The following is a 24203-nucleotide window of genomic DNA, read 5'->3' as shown; positions in this document are numbered from 1 at the left end:
TACCGTCAATGTGGCCCTTTGAGGGTGGCCAATATGCTGAAGTGGCCCTCGGTGAAATTGAGTTTGACACCCCTGCCCTACAATGATGTTTAAAACCAACAAAGTAGGTTTTTAAGCTTCTTTTTTGCGGTCAAACCAAGTCGTTTCTGCACTGCTTTGGTGTGGAGAGCTTTGGTTAAAATCTGCTGTTGGTTTCTTCTGCTCAATTTTTGTTGTTAAACTTACTAATAAGCTAAATTTATGAATTAAAACAATGAATACATCCACCATGAGACCCCCCAAAAATACAGGATTTTCTAAAACCTAAATAACAAAACATGATATTGTATTTCACAGTAAAAGTTTTAAAAAAAAATCAGCAGGTCTGATAGTCCACTGGATGGGGCTACATCATTTGTTTGCATAGAGAGCTGATAATGGATATAACTACTCTGAATGCATGTAAAGTCAGCTCTAAATGCTTAAAGTGACTGACTTGTAACCAAACCAGCCAGAACAAACATTTACGCAAGGTCTGGCAATTACCTCAGTCTTCATTTGCAGCTGCGATAAACACAAACATTCAACAGCAACGTGTTGTTTCAAGATATTATCAGCCACAAAATAGGATACAAAACACATTTGTGATGCTGCTGATAAGACCACAAATCCACTGCATGACCAACAAACCACAGCTTTCTGGTCTCCACTGAGCACAGCTCTGCATATATCAATGCACAAAGGCTCCACTGATCCTGTTAAACTTGTCAGGAAAGTTTATTGGCCTTGTAAGAACAGAGGAAGAAAAAATAAAACCGAATGACGAGGAGGAGTAGGAGGTAGGGAGAGAGGTAGGGCGGAGTTGAATCAGGTCACAGTGAGCGGCGACCCAGTTCTTCTGAACCAGAACAGAGAGAACATAAATCACACAGAGCCACGTTTTGTCTGTCTTCGGAGGAGCCCAGCAAACCAAAGCAGAGCTCGTCTTGCTTGGCGATTACACGTTCTGCATGCCGTTTATTAAAACTGTCCGCTCTTGAGAACTTGGACGCATTCTCCACTCGTGTTGATCACTAGTTGCTCCCTTTCTGTCATTTAGTGAATCATTTAGGCGAGATACTTTAAGCAGAACAAGTTGGAGCTGCAGAAGATTAATAACTTCCACTCAGCCAGCAAAAGAAGCCAAAAAAAAAGTCAATTTGCTTGAAATAAACGATTCTTTAAAAGACTTATTAGTAGACTTTATCTAGTTGTGTTGTTCTTCAATCGAAAGGCAACAGTGAAGGTGTACGGACCCTACAGAGTTGTCTCTTCCTCTAGTATAATGCCTGATTCTGTTCGGATCAAACAAAGCCACTTTGTTCCTGCATGAAACCAGAAGAAGATGGTCTGATATCTGTAGATAAGAGTTTTTGACTGTGTCAGGCTAAAAACTTTGCTTGCATCTGCAAAAACACCAAGATATAAAAGATGGCAGTGATGAAAAGCTGTAACTTTTTACACCTGAAGCTCCTTTTCTCCTTTTATCAGCTCAGTTTAGTTTATTTATAGGTCCAATTCCCATCATATCATCTCAAGGCACTTCACACAAAAAGTTATTTCAATCCATTATTCAAATTAGTTTGAGAAGTTTTCTATCTAAGGAAACTCAGCAGATTGCACTGAGTCATTGACTTCCTGCATTTATTCCTCCTGCATGAGAATGTAGAGACGGTAAACAATCATATGCATTGTGTTGCTGACTTTACACCAACAGAGCATGCATGCGGCGACAGTGGAGAGGAAAACTCTCCTTTAGCAGTAAGAAACATCCATCAGATCCTGTTACAAGAAACTGACTTGTGCCTGGGAAGGACAACGTTAGCAGTTCCCCCAATCGTAAGAGAAAACATAAAAATAAAACATATTTATTGTGTCTTAGTAAAACGGCTCTTTTTTTTAGACAAGCCAGATAGTATTACTCTCACAAGGTTTTTGCTCATTAGTTTCCCATCATTTGTACCTGACCATGACTGAAGATAAAAAGAACCAAAGCATAAGTGTTGGTGTAAAAAAACAACAAAAAAAAACTCACCAATTAAACCAAAAAGTCATGTCGGTACAAAGGGAACAAGTCCTCTAAATGCCTGATAGATCCTTGACAATCATCTCGCTGTCGCTAAAATATGCGATGTTTGTTTGTGTTTGGCACAGAAATACATCTTTGCGACAGACGGGGAGCCAGAAAGAGACCAAAGAGGCCTTTTAAAACTTGGCTCTTTGTGAACTGTAGTCAGCACTGTTAATCGATTCAGATAGGAGTGTTTTCATGACTGAATTATTCATAATTGAGGTAGATAAAAAGAATAGAAACAAATCCTCAGAAAAATGCAAATTACAGAAAGGCTGGAGCATTACTGACGAGGACTGCTTTAAAAGATCACAAGAAAGTCTCACTGTTTAAATATTAGGACAATACGACACAGTTTCTTCAGGAATCACAGCACTGACCTTTTTTTAAACAAAAAATATTCCTAAGCATGCATAATCAACATCTTTCAGATCAAATTAGTTTGAAGAACCTCACAGATATTACGCACAACTACATGGTAAGTTTACGATTTAAAGCTCAACAAGAACAAGATGTCAAAAAATATCTTGTGGGAATTTAACTCTTTCCATTCAGGTTCAATACATCTCCACAAGTACGTCACATTAAAAAGCCTGTTGTCCCGGTTTTCCCTTCCTTCCTGACTGCTCAGTCATCTTATCGCTGTTATTCAACAGCCTGGCGACAATCCAAAAAGCACACTGTGTCTCCAAACAATAGACTGAAAGCACAAAATAGAAGGAAAAAAAAGTTTTTTTGGTTTATTTACAAATGTGTCATCATTTTCACTTCATAAAACCAAACAACGTATCGCAATTAATCACCTCAAACTGACTCAAGACAGCTCATTAAGAAGTGACAGAGAAAAACAATCTCCTCCCAGAAGATAAGCAGAAAAGGAAGAACGACTCGTCAGCGCGACCAAAGATTCATCAGCAGCCGGAACCGACGGGTCCGATGACGGACGCAGAGAAAATTGATGAGGATTCAAAGCTCCAACTTTGTTCAATTTAATGAAAAACTCCAACTTCTGAGAGGCTTTCAAATGTTTGCACTTATCCTCTAAAATGGTGCAAAAGACAATAAAATGGAAAAAGACTGAATATTTCATGCATTCAGGGATAATCTGGGGAAAACATCATTGTCACCTCGGATTAGTAAATAATGAGATTCTCACAAAAAGTGAAAATATCTTGTTTTTATTGCACCACAGTGTTAGATGTGAACCATGATCCAGTGGATTTCATTAACACAACTATAAGCCTCCAGCTTATAGTTTTAAGATAAATGTCACCTTAAAGGGTAAAAAATATAATCTTTTATCAAAGCAGATAAAAGACAGCCAAATTAAACAGCCACATAAATCTACAGTTTGTAAACTTAAAACTCCAGCTGAGGATTTCGTCATTACTACTTTTGTCTATTGTGGTTCGGACGAAGCTCAAGTTTGGCATTTCAACAGCGACGTTGTCGCTCTTCATCATCAACTTGTGGCTGTACTCTTGGCTTTTCCTCTTACACTTCATTAAAATATTTCTCAACTTCTGACAAAGCAATTAATACAACTATCTTAGACGTCAAGCTAGAACTTTGTCGAAAATGAAAACTTTACTAGTCACAAAACCATGGAACACAGTAGTCTTCTTTCAGCCAGCTGATCGGCAGTGGAAGCAACAGGTGAGGGAGGGGCAGAGCTACATGACTTTGAAGAGATTCCTCCAGCCATTTTGGCACTCTCTTCGTATTTCTAAGGTCTTTAAATGGTTGAAATCATAAAACAGTTGAAATGTTTAATTAAACTTTTTGAAGCAATGCTGAAGTCACTGATCACTTCCACCAAAAATAAAACAAAAGCCAATCCAGCAGCTCTTTCTATTATTCATTTTCATTTGACTTTTTGTTTTATATGACTGGTGTCTTTGTCAGGGCTGCCAGGGAAACATAAAACACCAATGAATTTACCTAAAAAGTATTTTCAAAGATCCGAGAAAAAAAACTTACTTTAACTATTGAACACTGAACCAAGACCCTAATAGTCTAATATAAAATTAAAGCATTACCAGGTGTCATCTGATCTCATGGAGGAAAGGACCAGCTGCCAAAACTCTGAACACAGCAGGAAATGCCATTCACACCAGGGTAGAGGGAGTCTGCTCTCTAATAACAACGTGGCTTCACTTCGGTATCTCACTTCCTAAAGAACACATCCTAATTCGTTCTGTTCTCATCTTCTCATATGTCAGACTTTCTCAGCATGAGAGGAAGACAAAAATGAAAAGAAGACGGGGAAGAGGTAAACGGAGAGACATTTATGAAGGTAATCAGTTAAATTTAACAGTATAGTCTCATAGTTTGTAATAGAAAAATACAGACGTGTCCTACAAGCTGAACAATGCAGAGCAAAAACAACAAAAACAAAAATGTGTACTCTTCCACCATCTGAGAAGCTCTATGTGAAAAATACTAAAAGCAAAAACTAAGTAGGTCCAATGATGTTTAATGCCTGCATTAGCAACATTAATTTGAATTTGAAGTTTCGCTTTGTGACTAATTAGACAAATTGTGGTTGAATGTCAACCCCTCGTCTTTACAGCCCAGATTTTCAGATTGATTTTGAGATTTCTGAACTTCATGGAGTACTTTCTGGAAAATTCACTTCCTGGAAGAGAAGCAGCGACGTTAAATTTATAAACGATCCCTCACTGTAGAGTAATGGGCTTCAAACTGTTCAGAAATGTTCTTTCAACATTTCAAAATAGACCGACGGTAGAAGTTACTTCTCTGATTCTCTGAGATCAGACCTGATGTCTTTACAGCCTGGCAGGGTGTCAACACACACACGCACACACGCACACACACACGCACACACGCATCTAGGGCTCTGTTTTAGAGAGGTGGTCACATTGCTCATTTTTAATTAATCATTTGCATTTTATCAACAGAGTCTGACTGCTACTGTCCTTGGCAGATCTGATAAAAGTATTTTTTCACACACACACTTTCTATTTTTGCGTAACACAAACTGTTGTCGTTTTGAACACATTTGTTTAATACAAGTAGAATATGTAGACATATGAAACTTTAAACCCTAGAATTAAAATGAGTGCATTTTTTTTCTCCATGCCTGTATATCATTGTGTCCTTTTCTTAAACTACATTTTTTAAACTCTTATTGCAGAGTTTGAACAGGAAATACAAAAAAATATATATATTTTTTTTATGTGGTGGATGTTTTTGTTTTAAAATGTTCATAGTGGAACAGAAAGTTAATCCAGAAAGTCCACATAAATACAGCTGCCTGAGATCCAGACTGAAAAACTAGACCTCAGATAAAAACGTCCAAAGATTCAGGATGATTGCATAGATTTTTCTGCCTTAGCAACAATGTTGGTGGAGTAAAGAATGTAAAGTCTGCATAAAAATGAGATTAAGTCTGTTTTAACCAGCTCATTTCATAGCCTGCTGAATTACTGTAGTGTCTCTATTGCAGCAGCGCCAGATTCATTTTTGAGGTGGGGCGGCCATGATCTCCGCTCACCAGAAGGACAAAGTTGTCGGGTCTACCATACGCTGCAATCTGGCTACTGATTGCTGGCTATTAAATGAGCGGTCATAAAGATTTGGTGGAAAATAATCAGAAAAAAATGGTTAAAAGTCGTCAGTTCGGTTGTCACACTTTACACAGAACATTAGAGGACGGAGTTTATTCCATTTTAAAACTGGAGTCTGGAAAAATATAACAGTTGGACAAATGCCTGCAGCCGACCTCATGAACAGCTGAATACAGAGATCGGTGGTTTTAAAACAGCATGTTGTATGGCATTGTTTTGTCATCATTACATCATATGCTTAATGATTAAAGATCAATGCGTCAAGCTCGGTCCAAAACAATAAATATGTGCTGTGTCTACAAATACGTCCAGCAACTTTTCAGGCATGTGGTGCAAATATCCATAGACATACGTGATCAAAACAGATACACACTTAAGTAATTCCTCAACCAGGGGTGCCTGCAGGATCTTATCGGAGGGCAGCACAACACTATCACTGCACCTGACCCAAAAGAGCACAACCACATCTCCAACGCGCATCATGTGCATGTCGCAAAAAACTAGCACAAACCTAAACCACACGAATACAGGCCACGCGTGCGTAATGTGCATGGCCCACTAAAACAGCAGACCTATTTTTTAAATTATGCTAAATAACATGAGGCATAAGTGATTGGAGGAGATTCCCATGTTCAGGTGGTGTGTCAGACATCCAGAGAAGGTGAAGCAACAATGTTTGGTTAATTTCTAGTCTTTTGGCAAGCGTTTCAACTAGATTTAACTGTTTAACCCGCTGTCTTATGGTGCGTTCACATCAGAATCGTTTTGAGATTCATGCGCGTCTGGTTTACATCCAAAGTCTATTTGGAGGCGCGTCCAGAACCGTTGTGGCTCGTTTCGAGCATCTAGCGAGGCGCGATTTGAACCGTTTGGAGCGTTTTGAGCCTTTGAAGCGTCCAGCGCGTCCGACGCTCCACATAGACATAGATTTAAACCAGACGCAAAGGGCGCATGCCGAACTTGAAGCTTCCGACGCTTTTTGACGCGCGTCATTAGCGGGTTAAACAGTTGTCCAACCTGGTGACCCGTCAGCTCTTCAGTTCGCCAAACCACAAAAAAAAAAAAAAAGCTCATAGGCAGGCGACCGGCCAGAATCGCACACGGTAAAAAGCTCAGGCGGGATCCAAACGACCGCTCTTAGAACTACAGGGGGATTCAAACTCTGCTCATTCATTTTTAGCTTACAGAAAAAGCACCAGGCCGCCAAATAAACAAAAGTAAACTGACCAATTTAGCATTTGGGCTTTGGCGTTCCCAACCCCCCATCTGTGTGCTACATAGTATGTAGCACACAGATGTGTGCTACATACTATGTTTTTCCACAATTTCTCCACAATTTTAAAGAGGGTTAGATAATTTTAAAAAATCCAAAAATTAATGTGACGTTACGGTGCAGCACCGCTATGCTCTGGGTCTGAAGCCAAAAGGCAGAGCAGATTATGTTTCCTGTTCCAGGAAAGAGATTTCTGCGTGGGACAGATAACCAGCCGAACTGATGACAATATTTTTGCATTAAAAACAAAATGAAAAACATCGCGTTTAAACTTTAATGTGCTTGTTATTTAACAAACAAAAATGAATTTCAACAGCCCACAGAGACCTGAAAACCATCAGTAGCCATCGACACTTATGGCTACTGACAGCTGATTGGCTGCTTTTGGATCAAAAAATAAATAAAAAGCTATTTGTGTAATTATTTTTTGACCTGAGCAAAAATGATCTGCTCTGGGCAAAGTGTGGGTCATCACTTGAATGGACTAACAGACTAAGTCTGCCTACATTTAATCCATATTTTCAGTCATTTGCAGATGATGGGGACATTGTATTGAAGAAAGAAGAAAGTCGGGAAAACAAGGATTGATAAAATCTAAATCCTCATCCCAGTTTTCAGCAATAGCATCTATATTTTCATGATATCATGTAGCTTTATTAAAATTTAGTTAGTTCTCCTGCACAGTCAACATGTAAGCAGGCAGATATCGAGCAAAGACATGTGCAATTTGCAATGTAAACCTATTGCTCATGTGATTATTGTGAAATTTGTCTCCATGTAGAATCTTTAACATCTTAAACTTCCAATGTAATCATGTGAATAAGACAGCTTTTAAATGAGTACACCTTGGAAGAAATATCAGAAAAAGGAACTGGAAAACTGATGACTCTTTATACACCAGATTTTTTGTTTTCAGCGGTTTTTAGCCTTTCTTCTAAAATAAAACATCTGAATGTGCTTTGCTTCAGTCACCCACCTCCTTGACCTCCAGCAGCTGCCCTGGATACTGACTCCTGGACCGCCGAGCTGCAGCTGGGGACTTGTGGTGGGTGATGGTGACGATGTTGCTGGGCGCGGCCGAGTGGCCCTGGTGCCTCTGGGAGCTCGGGGATGAAGATGGAGTCAGGTGTGGGAGGAGGGAGAAGCTACGTGTCCGACCAGATGATGAGGTGCCCTGGGGGAGGAGGAAGAGGAGGAAGAGGAGGCAGGAGATGACACAGGAAGGGAGAGTGTGAGTCATGCAGGAATTTATGAGCGCCAGGAAGTTTTGAATAAATTTAAAGTTTGCTTCAGGTCCAGTTTGTCCTGGAAGTCTGAAGTTTTTCAATGTACAGCAAAAAAAAATAAAATAAAAACAACATGGAAAAGCATCTCTACTCATATTTCTACTTTTACAAACTTTTCACTTAGACATTAATCTTTTAGGGATTAAAAATACAAACTTTTTTTTCCAGATAAGTAAAAAGTACAGCCAAAAAGCTCATTCATGTGATATAAAAATTTTGATTTGATAACAAGCATCTTAATTCCCTTTGTCATGGCAGAGGGAAAACACGGATGATGGGATGTTTATGGGGTTTTCCATATGATCAATCAGACTGAAGCCTGGGGAAAAGCACAACTTTTCATTAAATGAATCAATAGCAATGATCCCTACATGTAAACTAAATGTGCAGTTTTAATGAAACAAGTGTTTTACACAATGAACAAATCATTTAATCTCTTGTGATCTTATGCAGACACTCAGTCTGCATCAGCGCAGATTTATTTATGCTTGAGTGGCTTCAACTGATTGCAGCCTGACCTACTTTCTGAATAATTTGGTCACTGATTTTTGGAAACTTTCTGATACATATAAAACATTGAATTTTCAGAGCAATATTGTCAAGTGGTACGCCTAGCATAGCAAAAACCATGTCTCAGCATAACATGCAAAAAAAATCTTATTTAATCTCTTTATGCACGGAATAATCCAACACTGTTTATTCCTTACAGGTTTAAATAAATAACCCGACTCAATCCAAACAGAGTATTAATAAAAAAGAAAAGAAATATAAAGGTGACCTATTATGCTTCCTTGAACTGGTTTGGATAAGTCTACACAAAACATGTTAAACAATTTTTTTTTGCACCAAGTTATTCTTAGTTGATGAGATTTTAGTCTGGTCTTTGTGCCATTTTGAGCTCCTTTCAGTTGCTTTAGAGCCTCTTGTCACTTTAAATTAAAATAAACTGATGCTGGCCATGTATCGCAATGTTTACACTTCCACATCAAAAAGGCTGCAAACAGATGCATGATTGTATAACTGTACTTCTTTGAAAAGCATAAGTAGAGCCTCCTGCACAACCAACAAGAACGTAGCAAGTGGTTTATGAATGGTAAATCAACAACACTGTAAGGCGCGTACTACACAAGACCAGCTGACCAAATGTGCTGGAGCTCCGCTTGGGTTGCTAGGTGATGAGCGAAGCTCTGCTGGTGTTGCTAGGTAACAGGCTGGGCATCGCAGGAGCTGCTAGTTGAGAGTCAGAGCCTGCTGATTTGTGTCATTACATTCAGGAGGATTTTAAAACAGATCATTTTCCAAACACCAAAATCACAATAACTTGTTTTTAGAAGCAGCAGAAACCAAAATGGAAGTACAAAAATGTACAAAATACATTAAGGCACAAACAATAAGGACAATTTGTAAAAAAAAAAAAAGGGAGAACTTCCCTTTAAACAGGAAGAGACGAGGAAAACCACCCACCAGCACAGCAAAACCGAGTTTGTGCCACATAATTTTTGTTTCAACATAAAAATCCAGTATTTATCGTCCTTACTGATCTGGTTTTTGTAATTATTTACAACTAGGCTCTATGCAAACGCATAGTCGGCCTTTTTTTTGGTCTCTCTCTACAGTGAAGTCGCATCACATCCTTCATGCTGACGCCTCGGTCTCTTCCCCCCTTGAATCCTCAGTTGGCTGACCTCTGTGCTCACACAGGCAGCAAAAGTCAGATCGCTATCTTGTCTGCTCTTTCTTTACTGTCCATTAGTTTAAAGCAGCACACCGAGAACAAGGCACCATAGATTTATCCCTCAGAGGAGCACAGGGGGTCTGGTCACTGCAGCGGTGAAAAACACCACAGATCAAATTAACAACTCCCCCTCAGAGCAACCTGACCGGGAGGGAAAACAACAAGCCTTTGTTTTGAAGAGGAGCCGCTTGCTCTTAAGAAAAATAAGAACACATGGTCAGAACAAACAGTGTTCTCCATATTTATAGGTAACAATGAGTAAGGAAACATTTACAATAGCGTCAGTTTTTATTGCAGCCGGACAGGAATGACTTTTATCGTATAAAGATTGAAAAGAGCTGCAAAACTTACAAGCCCGTAAGAAAAAAGTCAAGTTGTTTACATACCATGTTGCCAGAAGTATTCGCTCGCCCGTCAGAATCATTAAATTCAGATGTTTGGATCACTCCCATCACCATATGTGTATAAAATCCAGGCATGTCTCGACAAAAACTTATTCAAACATGGGTTGCTAAGTACTTCAGTCAAATCCAGTGTGGAACCATGACCTCAGGTCAGCTGAGCTGTGCGATAAGTCTGATTCAAAATGTCCACCTTTTAGTGGCTTAAAGTATGCCAGGTAGCTGAGTGGGTGCAGAACACGCCAGCTTTCAACAGCTGCAGCATTCCAAAATTGGGCAACCTTCAAATTAGCAGAGGAACAGGGCATAGGGAGCTTTATTTAATAGTTTCTAAGTAAAGCAGCTGCATCCAAACCTCTCATCACCGAGGGGAAGGCAAAGAGTCGGAAACCCACCACTACTGGACTCTGGAGCAGTGGATTCATGCTCTCTGGAGGGACAAATCATCCTTCGCTTTCTGGCAAATAAACAGAGAAGTCTAGGTTACGCAGTTGCTAGTGGAACCACATTTGCCTGACTGCTTTCTGTCAGTTTTAAGTTTGGTCCAGAGGGGGAAAACCGTCAGCACCAAAGAGTGGGTCTTGTTTTCAAGGGTTGGATTAGGTCTCTTGTTTCCAAAGAAAGGAACCCTTAATCCAGTGGGGGGAAGAGGGGGGGGGGGTTTCATGCTCCTAACTTTGAAAAAACAATTTGAGAATGCTCTCTTTCTGTTCCAACATGGCTGCACATCGATGCAGGAAGGAAGGTCCATAAAGGCATGGAGGAGTGAGTTTGGTTTGGAAGAACTTCTTCCTGTCCAACATCAGTGTCCGATCTCAAAAACACACTTCTGGAAATATGTTTGAAAAATCTAAAACCTATAAATATTATGTAGACAAAGAATTTATTTAAGATTATTGTTTACTTTTGAAGTCAGTCAGAGTTTCAAGGAACTTTTGATGCATGATTTTCTATTTTACGATGTGACAAAGACCCGTTTCTTTTAGCTGCTTTTCAAAATAGAAGAAAATATTTAAGCTAGCCAACAGAGAGAGAACAAAAACTGCAGCAAAGTAGCAATTGGCTCCGATTTCCTAAATTTTGTGATATTGGTAATCAGCCGATACATAAGAAACCAGTTTTATCCGCCACTGCAACAGTCTGAAAATCAACCACCATCACATCTTCCTCCAACATGAGAGACAAAAAAAAAACATTGGCCAAAATCAGATTGAGCAGGTCAGGCTTTTTAGGGATCAGTGATCACTGTCACCACAAAGATCCATGGAACAGCCATCAAACATCATCAACATACCAATCGATTATTTGGAAGTCATGCCAGGAAAAACCTTTTATCCGGTTATAACAAACAAAAACTTGGAGTAAGCAAAACACTGCTGGGACTTTAACTGGAGCTGTGTTTTCTTGGCAGAATAACGATTAAAAACGTGTCCTAATGAACACAGAGATGGTTCACCAGGGATAAAAAAAAAGAAAGAAAATGAACCTTCCCAAATATCCAGACCTAAAACTTTTAGGAAGCCTCCTCAATGAGCTAAAGTGAACATAAGACCCAAACTTATAACAGACAAGAGAAAAGCGAAGTATGAACAGCAGGAGTACCAATTATTTCCGTTTCCCCAGATAACATTTTCATTTTAGGCTCATGCTCCTGCTGTTAAAAGATTTACTTTCAAGCTTTTTAAACATCAATTCCAGGGTCACATGCCTGTTTTAGTTTCTCCACATGACAAAAAAATAAACTATTTTATAATTGTGGGTACGCATTTCTTTGGATTAGAGGAATTCACACTTGATAGGATGAAGGAAATCCTCCAAGAATCGTGACAGACGAGCTGAAAGAGGAGATAAGAGCTTTCAACATGTGCAAACAGAGAGACACGTTGAAGTTGTTCCCTCCAAGTATGTAAATATGGGAGAGTAGATCATGGAAAAGGAAAGAAGGAACTGAACTCGATGTAACCTCAGACATAAACTCATTAAATGTAGGAACAACTGCAGCTCTTCTTACAGTCCAGATGCTGACAGACTGAAATTAAGAACATGACAATAATGACCCTCTGCAACTTTGGCTTCCTGATTATTCTCCATCATTTTCAGCTCCCAGGAAGTAAAGTATAAGTTTTAATCACCTCACAGGTGCGCCGCCGTCAGACGACGGTGGGCAGATGGCTCCCCTGAGCGAGGCGGTAAACAGTCGGCTGCAGACGTCTCCTTTTCTGCACCACAGGAAAAAACTAATTGCTCACATTTACTTATTAAGCAATAACTTTGCCCAGAGGTTTAAATATAGTTTGGTTTTATTATCCATTTTAACAGTCCAATGTTCTTTCTCATTAGTGGAATTAACAATCGAAGAAAGAGTTTAATTGTGAATATTACAGTTTTCGTTTTATTTCCTCAGTTTGAAAGTGCGACTGAGCGTTTTTTAAGTTAATAATCAGACTTCTGGGTAGAAGCTGAAGCTCCAACTGAACTTCGTTAAATTAGGCAACGGCCAAGACATGAATTTATTCAAGTAATTTGATTCAAAAGGTGAAAGTTATGAATTCATTACACAAATAAACTAATTACTACATGTGGTGATAAGAATTTGCAGCTAATGGAGCCTCAACATTCAGTTACTCAGGAAATAAAAAGGAAAATGTTGATCAGAGAAATGTTGTGGTCTAAACAATGAGGAAGAAGATTACTGGGATGAAACTGTGCAGCACGTAGTCTCCAGCTGTGTTCCTACTCAACATATAATTGCGCAAATTTGAATTATGGAAAGAAATGTGTCTAATGGAAACATGCCATGTTTTTTGATTAATAGTTTTTGAGCTAGAATGGGGGAGTTTTTCAGCTCTATTAAAATTTGTATATTTCTCAAAACTGCAATAGGAACACTTTCTACACGTCACCCAAGTCAACCGGATGAGAGTACTGGCAGAAAAGATGAAGAATAAAAGGATGATAGTTCAGCATGGATTCTAATGATTTATCATGTGAACAAACTTATTCGCCTGTGATTTTAACTGCATTTCTCACATGATGGAAACATTGTAATTGTTGGGGTTTGTACATTAGTGCAACATCAAAGTTTTGCACACATTTGTAATAGAAACGCAGCTGCTACGTCACAAAGGTCATCTTAATCAAAGACTAAAACTATTTATCAGGTCGGGCTGCCTTAACGTTCCCCTCGGCTACAAAACACATTTTAATTTATATTTCTTGGTCGAGTAAAACAAGCTTCATTTTTACTGTGTAAGTGCAACCAAATCACTTTCTGTTCCAGACATGAAGTAACAGAAATTTGTGAACAATTCTTCATAGAGGAGATGTCTTTAGTTTCATTTAAATGATTTTATATAGAACCATTTTATTTTACCATATTGAGCCGCAATGTTGTGCAAGCATCAAAAAGGTAGATATGAACGCCAATCCCACAATTATTTTGCTCAGAAAAGCTTAAATGAGACGAAAAATGACAGTCCACTTTCACAAATGCAAAACAGCAATCTTCAAATTTTAAACTGCAACATTACCATCAACAACAGGCTGCATTTAACCCATAATCCATGCTCGCACTAACGTGTTAGTTTCCAAAAATGACAAGCCGATTTTTACTTAAATACTGTTTTGGCATCAGAAAGATATCTAGTTATTATTCATTCAACAGACAGACGGTTAAAAGCCACATCAGGTCATGTACTTCCAGAAATAAGCAGCAATTTGAACAGAAACACGTTTACCAGTTCATTTCTGATTTTTCCTCCTTTCTGTCTCTTTGTGTCCAGTTTAAATTCACCACCTGGTTAATCAGGCAGCTAATCAGCTTCATGAGGCACAGCTGTGCTCCCAGCCTGCTGCTCCAGCAGCAGCGTCACCGTTTACAACCTGGCAGCTCGGGATGCGACCGCCAGGCGTTCTGACCCAACGGTGCAAACCTCCTCTAGAAAACGCCAGGGGGAAACTCCCTCGGGTTTCACACAACCGTGAAGCACTTAGTTTAAAATTTTAAGGTTTTAAAATTTCTTGATTTTAGTGTTAAGCTCTGAAAGTAGGGCAGAATGTTTACGCTACTGGGAAACAAAAACCAGCCTATGAGCTGAAGAGCTGCAGCCTCTGGCAGGAAAGAGGCATTAAATGAAATGAACAAAATCTTTTTGAGTCGATAGGCCTCAACGAGGCAGACAGAAAAGAGCCGGCCATTAACAGGAGACACTTTATGCTTTACTGAGAATGGGAGACTCTGAAGGCAGAGATCAGTACGAGACTTATATGGCATGATAACCAACATTTACTCAACAGCAGCACCAATTTAATATGTTTTTACCCAAGTAAAAATAAAAAGTAGTTGTCCATGAAACTACTCAAGCATAAAAAGTATTTTAAGTTACTTAAGTAATGAGTAAATTATGTTGTCAGAGAGAAAAATATAATTTTACATGCAAATTCTAGTATTTTAAAGACTAAAATAAAATAAAAAATCATACAAATAAAAAACATATTTACAAAATAACAAATTCGGACAGAAAAATTTCAAATTCAAATTATTTTAATATCATTTTAGCATAAACTGTTTGGTGCATTTTTGGTTGTTGTTCATTCAGTAAAGTTTCACCCAGTAGATAGAGTAACCAGAACATTTATTCACATCATAATATCAATACTTCATTTATGTTACTTAAGTAAAAGTTAATAATACTCATTCTTTAAAACATAATACTTTCTATTTCTTTGTTTTGTGATATTTTTATTTTTATTTTCTTCCATTAATGTAACGTACTACACCATGTGTTTTCTCTACTGGATCTTCTCAGGTACTTTCTGCCAACTTGCCAGGAACTTCCCTGGACCTTTCTAAGTTCCAGTAATTTCCAACACAATATTGTAACTAAAAACTTGGATCGATTTCCGGGAATCGAACCTGCGACAAGGACTGAGGTCTCCATATGTGGTTGTGCATAACCGCTGCGCCACCACAGCACACCTTTATGCCTCCCCGCTTGATCTTAATATGCAAACATGCTGATGTGGTCCAGTCAAAGTTTGGATCTAAACCAAATTAATAATCTGTAGCAAACTCTAAATGATTTTGAGCTTTTCTGCAAAAAATAAAATAAAAATAATAAAATGTCAGAACTGCTGCTGTGATTGCAGCAAAACGTATATTATTGACTGAAGGGGGCTAAATCAAAATGCACGTCACACATATCAGATTTTAGTTAGTGGAAAATTTAGTTTGAACTAATAGTCAAATATCTGATAGCGTTTTTTATATATATCATTTTTCATTAACACTCAGAGAGGAAAAACCGATTCCCTTTTCCTTGCAGTAAATAAATCCTGCCTCCGATTCTCTGCCAAACAGGTCTGTTATCAGAGAGTCAGCCGAGCCTCCGCTGACGGCTGCCTCATCAGCAGAGGAGATGCGATAACAATCTTAGTGGCTCTGCAGCTCTGGGAAGGATTAGCCCACGGCGGCAGACATGGAAATGTCCCACAGTCACCAAACAGGAACAAAACAGAAACCGTTCTCTGCTAGGCAGGCGGGGGAGGGGACTGGCTCCCAACTCCAACCAATTTTCCTCGCTTATCTAATTTTCTTTCTTCTTTTGATTACTTTTCTCAACACTGCTGAGCAGAGTAATTTTACTTCTTCCCTCCTCCAGCTGTGGTGTACTTTGCTGCGCTGAGGAGGGATTCGCAGAACAACGGAGCCGCCAATGAGGCAGCATAGCGAGTCTGGAGTGTTAATCGCTTAATTGGCAGGTGATGAAAAAGAAAGCTTGAGTATGAAACTCACATCTTGTCCCCCTCCTGCTCGGTCAACGCTCAAGTGTTCATCTGAGCTCTTCAGCTTCCTCACCTGAAGGAAAATAAGAGGAAATGTAGGATGAACAGTTTTTACAAATGAAAGCTTTTCCACATAATTCCTGAAAAAGTAACAACCATGAAATGATGCAAAAATGCCTTACCTTACAGCAAAACTTCAAACCATTTAACTTCAGTACATTTTATTATAATTGTATGTGAACACAGTGTCCTGCATTCTTGAGAGGTGGATGGAAAATGATACACTATTTAAAACATTTTTGAAAAACAAAAATCTGACCGTATGTTAGGGTCATTGAAGAGAGAAAAAGGTGGAGTAAATTTCTGTCAAATAACTCAGAAATTATGAGAATAATCTCAGAAATTTTCAAGAAAAAAATTACAATTTTCTGAGTTTGAAAAGTTGAAATTGTTTTACTTTTTTCTTTAAAATTTCTCTGATCATTCTCAAAATTTCTGAGTTGTTTTTTTGTTTCAAACTTTTGACTTTTCAAAAATCTGAAATTTCTTTGTTTTCTTTCTTCGACAGAAAGAAAGTTTACTCTTTTGTTTTGCTTTCCTCCATCGCTCTAATACTCAGTTGTAGAAAAGTGTGGCGTTCATTTGTATTAATCAACTCGATTCGTTTATAAATTACTAATTCACACCAGATTTAATTTCAAGAGACTCAAAATGTACAAAGTTTTGCTAAGAAAATGACAGGATTTCCCAAAATACCAGGTTCATCATACAAGAAGAAATAATTTATTCTGTTTTATTTTACTTGAAATGCCATGTGACTCATATGTTAAAATAAAAAAAATTTCAGCAGATTATATTTTTCCCACTGTCTCAGTTACATGTATTTTCAGCATTTTGTTCCAGCTGCAGTTTACATAAAAATACACAAATAATTCCAGATCTCCAACCCAATAATGTTATAAAGTCACACTTAGATGAACATCAGTGGAGTTAATAAACTAACAAATATGCATTTGTGTTTTCATGTGAAGAACTTTTAAAAGGCGTCTTTAAACACAATTTGCTTTGAGAAAGAAAACTCTGCAGCAAGACTATTAGAATTAAATATAAAACTGAAAAAACTCTGGGTTTTGTACATTTTGCATAAAAAAAAAAAAACACGTTTTAGTATTTCTCTGAACTTTACTTCTGCTTCTAAAAGCCAAACTCAGCCGTCTGTGGAGTCAGGGATGAGTCATGCTTTTTCATATGCGGAAAGTCAAACTTTAATACCAAAAGTTTGGAAAAATAAATAATAAACTTCAGGATAATTCTCACTTCCATGCACTGATGATTTTCACACAGTCACCACCGGCAGTGGAGCTCCAGCAGGAGCTGGATAACAAAGTTTCAGTCTCCACTGGATCAGTCGAATGGGGAAACAGCCCACAGAGAGACTGTTAGCACACAAATATCTGAGGAACATCAGGCACCATATTAAAAATATCCATGCTGATTTATTAACCCATGAAGCCTTATATTCAAAACAAAAAACCTGTAATTCCTCAATCAGTGGTGCGATCATGAAGCCTCATTTGTCCACAAATCAATGAAAAAAGTGAATCAGCTATGAAATAAATAATAGTTTATATTATTTTAAGAAATCAAACTCTTCATATAAGCTTTTAAAATATCTCCACTGGTATTTTGACTATTTTTTTCTTGAACTTTAAGTCTTTGAGGTTGGAAAGCCTCCATGCAATCACCCTAATCTTTAGCTCCCTCTGTGGGTTTTCTGTCAAAATCTGCCAGGCGTATGAATAATTTTGGGTTTAAATGAGCAACCAAATATCAAATATGATCTTTTTTTAATCAATGTATTAAAATAAAAAACACCTATTAAAAAAAAAACTGTGATATACTCTGAAGAGGTGCAAATGTATTTTTTTATTTATGTAAATGCTTTGAAATATTTTCGTAAATATTTAAATATTTACTTGTGCAAATATTTTTATTTACACAAATATTAAACAATATTTTACACATAAATTTTTGTGATAATATTTTTGTGAATCTATTCTGCGATAGAATGTCTATTCTAGGTTATCATATAGAGGCAATCTCTCCATTCAGAAAAATTAGACTATCTTATTTATGAGAAAATAAATAATTTTTTGCTTAATTAATTTTCCTGCCATAATTAATTTAATTTTCTTTTATCTAATCATATTTCTCAGTGTCCTTAGCAGGACGCTTGCAGTGAGAAAGTCAGCAGCACATAATTAATTTGCAAGCATTATTGCACTTGCTTTCTGCAGAGGCTCTCTGGATGACTTTCATCGTTGTCTGCAGCTGCACATTAGCTCGCTCTGATTAGCAGAATCACTGAAAGGAGCAAGGAGAGAAGCTGTGGTGAAGCTTTGTTTTTACTACTTTAATGTATTTCAACATTGTGAAAGGTAGATGATTTATTCTAGGATACAGAAACATCTGCTGCTCAGCAGAAAAAACGATTTGATATTTATAATCTCTGCAATTATCGAGGTTTGTGTGTTTAAGCTTTGTGCTCATTGTGTATGATCGATGTTTGTGAAAACTAAAAGAGTAAAATTAGAAACCAGAGTAAAACTAAATCTAGAGTTATCCGAGTGTTTCTAGCCTTTTTGGACATAATGAGGAGGGCAGCAGTTTGTGTTTGTAGCTTCATGGTAGGAAAACGGTGATATTTAAAAAAAGAATCGCCCGGATAAATGTCAAGACTCTCCGCCTTTTCTCTTCCTAATGAACAGAAGCCCAGAGTTTGAACCAACCAGCGTCTAGTAAATAACTCTGCGATGTACTGTGAGGAGTGCAGAGTGTGGTTTCTACCTTGGCACTGCTGTCAGAGTGGCGTCTGGCGCAAGCTTGGAGCTGATTGATCCAAAACTGCTGCTCCTTAGCGTCAGACGCTGCAAAACACACAGAGAGACAACATTACTGCGGCTCATCCTGAACACTCAGGACATTACGGATCCTTTATTAACCCTTATGTGAGTTCACCTGGAGGTCGGCGTGCAGCAGTAAGGAAGTCATCTTCCTTAAGATGGCCGCTGCTCGCTTTTTATTGCTATAGCGCCGTTCCAGTTGCAACAGTTTAACTTTTAAATTGAATTGAGTCTTAAACAGCAGCAGGAGCAGCAACATTCTTCCACTGACATGGTTGTTATTTTAAAGTAGAGACCTGGAACAGCTTATACATAAAGGAGACCGGGGTATATTCAGATTCACTACATCAAGGCAACCTTAGTTTGTTCGCTAATTTATCTATCGAGATATATAACATCCCTTCAAACAATCCAAACTATTTCAATAATATGGCATGCACAAAAAATGTTTTCTTATGGTACACCTTGCTATACATTGGCTGCCATTTTGACTGGATTTGTTCCCACACATAAAATGCTAACTTTCATCTTCAACTTATGACCTCATGTTGTAGCTCAGAAATTGAAAAATTGATACACAAGACAAATGTAAAAATATCTGTTATGGTCTAAACACAATTCTTCTGAAACTGATGACACTAAATTCACTTTCAAGAGTGAAAAATGTTTGAGAAACAAAAGTCTAACCTCTTTATCCATGAGGTTCTGATTGAAGGTAAATATTTTAAAATAGTTGTTTGAAATAACTTTTGAAACATCTGTCATTTTCCTTTCATTTCAGAAACTGGTGCTACTTTCTTTGGGTCTGCTGCATAAAAACATGCTGATCCTGATGAAGAGCTGCTCCTCTTCAGGGTAAAATGTGGCATTAATCCTCCTGTTCTCATTTTACTGACTAATTATTGCAGAGAAATGTCTTTGACAAGACAGATAAGTGAAGTTCAAGCAGCACCATAATAAATATCTATTAATTAAAATTATATTCAGCACAAACATTTTTATTTATGCTTTTCTTCCCAAGATGCAGAGTTCCCTGCAGTACGTCTTAATTTCAGACTTTCAAGGGTTTTCTCTAGTCTTCGGCTGCAGCCAAATCCAGTTTATTTTTAATCAGTTTAAATGTTTTAGCTTTTGAGCTTAAATCAAATGTGCTGAATTGGGGCTTAGTCAGACACAGACATGAAAACAAGCAATGCAAAACTCCTTCGGGGAGTTTATGGGTTTATGACAGCTTTTCAGACGACGTGTGCAGCAGTGAGCCACATTAAAAACCATCTACATGAACAGACTTCATAGATAAAATGATGCTAAATTATTAGATTGTCACCCATCTCTCAGTTTATTCATCCATCGGTTTGTGCATCCTAACCTGTCTTCCATCCATACTTTCATCAGTCTGTTCAATCCATCGAAGTACCCATCAATGCCTTTGTCTATTTAGTACAAATTACCTGTCACTCAGCAGTAAGTATCATTAAGAACAAACACCACACCTGAGCTCTCATCCCTGTAAAAATCTTAAACAGAAGTTTAAACAGAAACCTGTTTGATCAGTTCAATACTTGTCCAACCTGGAGTCGATGACGACTCTTCAGGTCCAACAGGAAAAACTGAACACAAAGAGTTGCAGAAAGTCGGGAGCATCTTCAGTATTTATGACCTAAGCCAAGAATTTAGACACATTGGCGGAGGATGCTTCGCTGCAAAGAGAAGTAATTTTGCAGCCGTCAGTCACTTTCAGTGCCGACTTTAAAATATCAACAAAGAGCCTCTGAGTGAAGAGGCATCTCTGCAAAAAAATAAAAAAAATATAACAATGAGACAAGTGCACCAGGAAAGATGTTTTTCTCCCACTGAGAGCGGCTGCTCGGCTCCGCAGGAGAGCAGCTTTCGTACAGAAACACCTGCTCCCAGCCATCTTTCTGCAATAATATCCAGTAACAAGCTTCTGACTTTTTGTCTTGTTGTCATCATCCACAGGCATCTCTCACTCTGAAGGCAACGCTTACCCTCTGAATCTCATCCAGGAAAACTTCTGTCTGTGATGTGCACAAGCTCTGCTGTAATTAGAAATAATTAGTCAGCTATAGAGAGGAGCGCAGCCTCCGGGTGCGTCTATGCTAATGTGCACCTGTTCATAAGGAGGCATAGTGCAGAAATCATCCTCATTTCTTTACATTATGCTCAGCCTCACTTCCACCTTTCCTGCTCTGCAATATCACCAAATGCAATTTGGCTAAAAACAATGAAGCACCTCAGTTCTTTAGTCATGATATAAAAAGAAAATATACCCTCCCTCGAAGATACGGTGGACTATTAGGGCCAAAAAAATAAAAAAATAATAAAAGTACTACAATAAAGTCGTAAGATAATAAAGTCATAACAATGTGTGAATAATATATCAAGTCATAGCATTATGAAAATAAAGTTGAAACAATACAAGAATAAAGTCGTAATGTTATGACCTTATTATATATACAGTCATATATTAATTGTGCAAGAATCAAATCTAAATAATACAAGAATAAAGTCGTATAATTATGACATATAAAGTCAAATATAACTATATTTCAAATTATAGTCATAAATAGTCATATATAACTTTTTATATAACTTTATGTATAATATATAAAGTATAGTATATATAATAAATGACTACATACAATATATAGAGTTATATATGACTTCATGATATTATAAATTATAGCACACATAATATTATAAAGTCACGCATAATATAACGTTATATATGACTTTATAAAATTCTGTCATAATATCATAACTTATTCTTGTAAAGAAAATTTATTTTATGAAAAAAAAAGATCTTTTTTAAAATAATTTTCTTAGCATTACCCTAAAACTCCATTGAACAAAGGATTTAACGTCTTAGGAAACTTTTGAAAAATTGTCCTTACTTTGCTTTGCAATAATTAAACTCAAGCGCCTAAAAACACAATATATTTCACGTCACTACGTTTTTACGCTCTGTGTTGAGGATTTTGACCTCTGCTGCTGGATTTTCTTCACTGACCACTGCAGGGCTTCGGTCAGAAAGCGCGCTGGTCATCAGGTGTTTAAATAGGTTTACTGAAGAATTATGTCTTACAAACGGTGCGAATAAATTGAAGCAGTTTCTGAAAATACATAAATAGTAAATAAAGGTTCCAAATTACTATTGCAAAAACGTAAATGTAACAACTCACAAGTAAGTTAAAAAAAAACATCAGCATTAATCCCCTCTATGAATTAATGTTTAAATTTAAATGATGCAAAACTTGGAGTAAATCTAGCTCTAACTGGTCACAGCCTAAAAACTACCGGTTAAATGCTAGACAGTTTTAATAAAAATCAACCACATTAGGAGACATGACATTAAAACAGACATTAACAAAACTATAGAAACATTCTAGCAGCTAAACAACTCTGTCAGTAGTGGTAATGAGCATCCACCTGTTCATGTCACATGACTGATAGCACTACTCACATCATCAATGACTGCGCTGGTCTCAACAGCTAACTGATCAGCTGAGAATGTCAAGAAGAAGAAACAGCACAAACCTCCTTCAAAATAAAAGCATAGACATGAGAACATTGAATTACTTGAAGAATTAATAACACTCTGCATGCAGTAAATTACATCTTTCCAGGTCAAATCCGATGTTTTTGATACATAATACATATATTACACATCATCCACAACTCTGCTACTCGAGACCACTTTAAAAGATAACTGAGATGGCTTAAAACTTTTGCATACCAGAAACACTGACCAGTCATGCTGTCGCTAAGGGCAACTGAACAAAAAAAAAGATGTGAAACCATTTTTCAGTAAGAAGGGGTGGAGAATAGAAACACTGACAGCTCAATTTATTTAACAAGCAGAAGTTCGAACTGGAAGCCGATGCCGAAATCAGCAGCAATGACAGACACTGTCCTGATATTTAAACTCCAGCATTCATCTCGACAGCAGGGCAACTGAAATCCAAAAGCTGCAGCATGACAGACAGTGAAACCTCATCCTACTCGGTCAATTAAAGCCACCTAATTACAGCCACTTTAATCACAGCCCTGTGAAAGATGTTATTGGTTATGATAATGTTGACGCTCAGACCAACAGTTTGGTCTGATGAGAGCAAACGCAGATTTTAAAACACTGAAGGCATATTTACTAAATGGACAAACTGACAAGAGGCACAATGGCTACCTGCAATTACAGCAAGCAGACCATAAAAGCATCACAGTGGTGCTTCACATAAACCCAATGGATACTGTTACTCAAAGGTCTGACACTATATCATACACTGAAAGTTAATTTGTTGTAATTACAGGTTTAATTGCTTTTCTAATTGACATTTATGACCTTGATATAATTTGTGCAGCAAACTCCTTTATGGTACCGGTTAGTGTGGAGCGGTGAATTTCAAATTTACATGGACGACAACGTGGATGTCAGATTTAAGCAGAATAATTGGACTTTATTTAAGCAAACGCCACACCGATGAAGTTGGAGACCGAATCCTCCGTGTGTGGCTCCTAACTGAAGCTATTAGTGGAGGTAGTGTGAAAGAATCAAAACGTCTAATGATGAGAATATGAAGTGTTTTAGATCTAATGATGGTGTCCTAAAAGAGGAGATGGAGAATTTCTACGACTCAAAGTCAGATCTTCCTTTGGATAATGACTCTATATTAGACCCGTCTTATTCTTTCAAAGTAGTAATGTGAATCATGTGTTACTTTTTCCCAAAAACCCTTTATTTGGTATACTCTGTCTTACAGTAGATGGGACTAACAATTTCTGTGACTTGCATGGATTTTAGAAGTAATTTTGCTCATTTCCATGTAGGCCTGTCGCGATAAACGATAAATCAATTAATCGGACGATAATTAAACCTATCAACCTCATTTTAATTATCGGCTTTATGTATCTTCCGGCCTTTTTCTTTCTGTTGATGACACTGAATGAAAAAAGGCTCAGCTCCGGTGCTCTCTACTGACCCTCCCTTCCTCATTTCCTTAGTCTAATGTCCAGCGCACACTACACAAGTTGTCAGCCTATTTTCAAACCCTGAGCGACCACACATTAGCTGACAGAAATCTACGGTATAAAGGTTCGATCGGGTTTGTCGTGCCGTGTGGTGTC

General features: G+C 37.7%; 1 protein-coding gene across 1 annotated transcript in view; it reads right to left on the bottom strand.

Moving 5' to 3' along the window:
- LOC106957507 (oxysterol-binding protein-related protein 10) overlaps positions 1-24203 on the bottom strand; it is a 133512-nt gene that overhangs the window by 70979 nt on the left and 38330 nt on the right. Inside the window, exons 3-5 of the mRNA XM_015048883.1 lie at positions 19006-19085; positions 16169-16231; positions 7929-8126 (exon numbers count right to left, since the gene is read on the bottom strand). Of these exons, the coding sequence (XP_014904369.1) occupies positions 7929-8126; positions 16169-16231; positions 19006-19085 (341 nt within the window). The remainder of the gene's footprint in view (positions 1-7928; positions 8127-16168; positions 16232-19005; positions 19086-24203) is intronic.

The sequence above is a fragment of the Poecilia latipinna genome, unplaced genomic scaffold (assembly GCF_001443285.1).
Source record: "Poecilia latipinna isolate Pla-1442-1.1 unplaced genomic scaffold, P_latipinna-1.0 Scaffold909, whole genome shotgun sequence".
Taxonomy (NCBI): domain Eukaryota; kingdom Metazoa; phylum Chordata; class Actinopteri; order Cyprinodontiformes; family Poeciliidae; genus Poecilia; species Poecilia latipinna.
Note: the sequence above shows the minus strand (reverse complement) of the source record. Positions and strands in the feature narration are given on the sequence as shown.